We start from the raw sequence: 2495 nt of genomic DNA, 5'->3' as shown, positions 1-2495 counted from the left end.
AGCAGGAACAAGCTGAACCGGCAGGTACACAGTCCACAGCGAGAAGCTGCACAAACACACACAAAACACAAGCCCGAAAAGAACCAGCACTGCTGGCACCCAGACGCGGCATCGCCAGCCCAAGCGCGAAGCCGCGCCGACAAGCAGCCTAAGGGTCAAGCAATCAAGCAACAAGCAGCAGGAGCATGCAGGAGGAATAACATCCCTTAGACGCGATACCCGGAGGCAGCCGACTGACCACTGTCAGTCGAGACGTCCGCTGCCGCCACAAAGCGGGCGGCCGCGGACGGAGAAAGGGCAGCCGCCGACAAGGAGCCGGCGCTGCCCGGGTGTCCGCCTGTCATGCGCCGTGGGAAGCTTGGAGGATCGGCGTTTGCAGGTCTGGAGATGATGTGCAGCAACGGAGGGATCGAGCTCGCGCTGACATCCATCACATTCCGTCGGACACTGGCAGATCGGCATGCCATGGAGATAGCAGTCGAGCATCTGAGCATAGCGGTGCGGGAAGGCCTTGAGGGGGTAGTAGCTCGAGACTCGCATCGGAGAGTGGCTCAGGTCTCGCTCAGGAAAATGAGCGAAGATGGTAGACTGCAAGACCCTATCCTGCGACTTGAGCGAGTGTGTCCTGCGGCTGTGCAAGGTGAGGATATCACGCTGCTGATCGGTCAGCGCAGCGCGAGCATGCACATGGCGAGGGAAGACGCGCATGACAAGAGGGGTCACATTTCGCTGCGCAGGGGGAGGAATGAAGTGCTCATGAGACGAGTCGACGAGAGCGCGCAAACCAGGGATGTGTACCACAGATGCCGGGGGGCGTCCTGCGTCATCAGGCACAGCAGCCGGGGCAGGTGGGATCGCCGCGCCATCTGCAGCCGGTGCAGGAGCCTTGACACGACGGTAGAGGATCGCTCCAGCATTATGAACGAAGTCGTGCGCCTCAACGAAGAAGGTCGCCAGAGGATGCTTCTGGGCACGGAGAGATCTCGAGCAGTGAACGTCCAGGCTATGAGGAGAGGGCAAGGTCCGGGACATGGGCTGGTCAGAGTACCAAGCGAGGAAGCGAGCGATAGCCGTATAGTAAACAGCGGGGTGTAGACCCTCAGAGGGCGTGAACTCGTCCCCTCCCCGACTATGCGGAAGCTCCCGCTTGAACCTCGCAAACTCTAGCAGGTCGGGATGCGCGGCGAGGTACTGCGAGGAAGGCCAGCGGTGGTATTTCTCAAGCGCCAGGTGGACAGAGAGGTCAAAGCGACGAATCTGTGATTGGACCCGCGGGAGAAACGGAGATGACCCCTGGAGGAAGAAGCGCAGCTTCTGGAGATGTTAATTACTGCAATGCTATCGAGGTAGATCATCGGGGTTGGCTCGCCCTCACCAGCGTCTTGAACATGAAGCCATGCTGGACGAGCCCGAGCTTTGAGAGCTCTTCGTTGAGGGTAGAGACCTTCGCTCGGAGCTGACTAGCATGAAATCCATCCGTGCCGATAGGCAGGCCGCCAAGTGTAATCCCGCCAGTGACGACCTCGAAGTGAAGAAGTTGAGTCTTGAGACGGCGCTTAAGGCTCTTCTTCAGCTGCGAGAGATCAGGGTGTTGATGCCAGGAGGGGATGTAAACTTTCGACTCGCGAGGTTGAATCTCTAGCTTCAGATCAGCCACCAGGTATATAGGATTTACTGGCAGAAGATAAAAAGTGCCTCAAGCAAAACAAAGCAGGAACAAGCTGAACCGGCAGGGCCACCATGTACTTCTTCATAGCGGACGTAGCTGCAACGGCATCCTCGAGTGGACCGACAAGCACGACGTTGTCAGCATAGGCCAAGACTCGAACTTCGGAACAGAGGGAAAAAGCTCTGCGATATGGAGGAGCAGGGGGTGGATACTGTGGCAGAAAAACACGCTGGAGGGGACATCGCCCTGACAGACGCCCGAGGTACACTGAACGGAGGCTGACTGACTTTTGTGAAAGAGTCGAAGGTCAGCAGAGTCTCCATAGTAGCTGGAGAGGTAGGAGGCGAACAAACGGAGATGCTCGCAAGAGGGCAAGCTTGCGCCTTCAGTGATGCTCCCATCAAAGTAGTCGCGACTCGCACGTCCCTCGATTGCATCGAAGAGAGCCTGGCGGTCGAGGGAGTTGAAGGCGTTCTCAGTTTGCATCCAAACTCACCAGCACTGTGGGGTTGGCAACATCCTCATCATCACCGCGAGCGTGAAGGGGCAGGAGCGCTGACGCGGTTTGCGAGAACTTCAGACAGCCGTCTCGATCGAGCCCGAACTGAATCGCTCGAGGGTGAGACGAGAGGAAGTGCTGGTCAAGAAATGAGCGAATCGCTGCCAAAGCAAGCTTCGTCGCGAGTCGACGGTGTGCAGAACCGATGACAATTGGCCGGAGACCAGGTTTATCAGCTCCCTTGGAGAGGGGAATAAATCTGCCTCCTCGGCCAGTAAATCCCCGGCTTGTGTTCCTTCTGCATGCTCCTGCTGCTTGTTGCTTGAT

General features: G+C 57.8%; 1 protein-coding gene across 1 annotated transcript; it reads right to left on the bottom strand.

Annotated features, from left to right (window-relative positions):
* Window positions 1–243: 243 nt before the first annotated feature.
* GUITHDRAFT_110500 (hypothetical protein) lies at window positions 244–2155 on the bottom strand (the record flags this gene model as incomplete). Its single annotated transcript, XM_005830302.1, has 4 exons — window positions 244–1314; window positions 1376–1573; window positions 1728–1828; window positions 1882–2155. The coding sequence occupies 4 exons, from the start codon at window positions 2153–2155 to the stop codon at window positions 244–246; spliced, it is 1644 nt and encodes a 547-aa protein (XP_005830359.1).
* Window positions 2156–2495: the final 340 nt, after the last annotated feature.

Source organism: Guillardia theta (assembly GCF_000315625.1).
Source record: "Guillardia theta CCMP2712 unplaced genomic scaffold GUITHscaffold_46, whole genome shotgun sequence".
NCBI classification, from domain to species: Eukaryota; class Cryptophyceae; order Pyrenomonadales; family Geminigeraceae; genus Guillardia; species Guillardia theta.
This window is presented reverse-complemented; position numbering and strand designations above follow the sequence as displayed.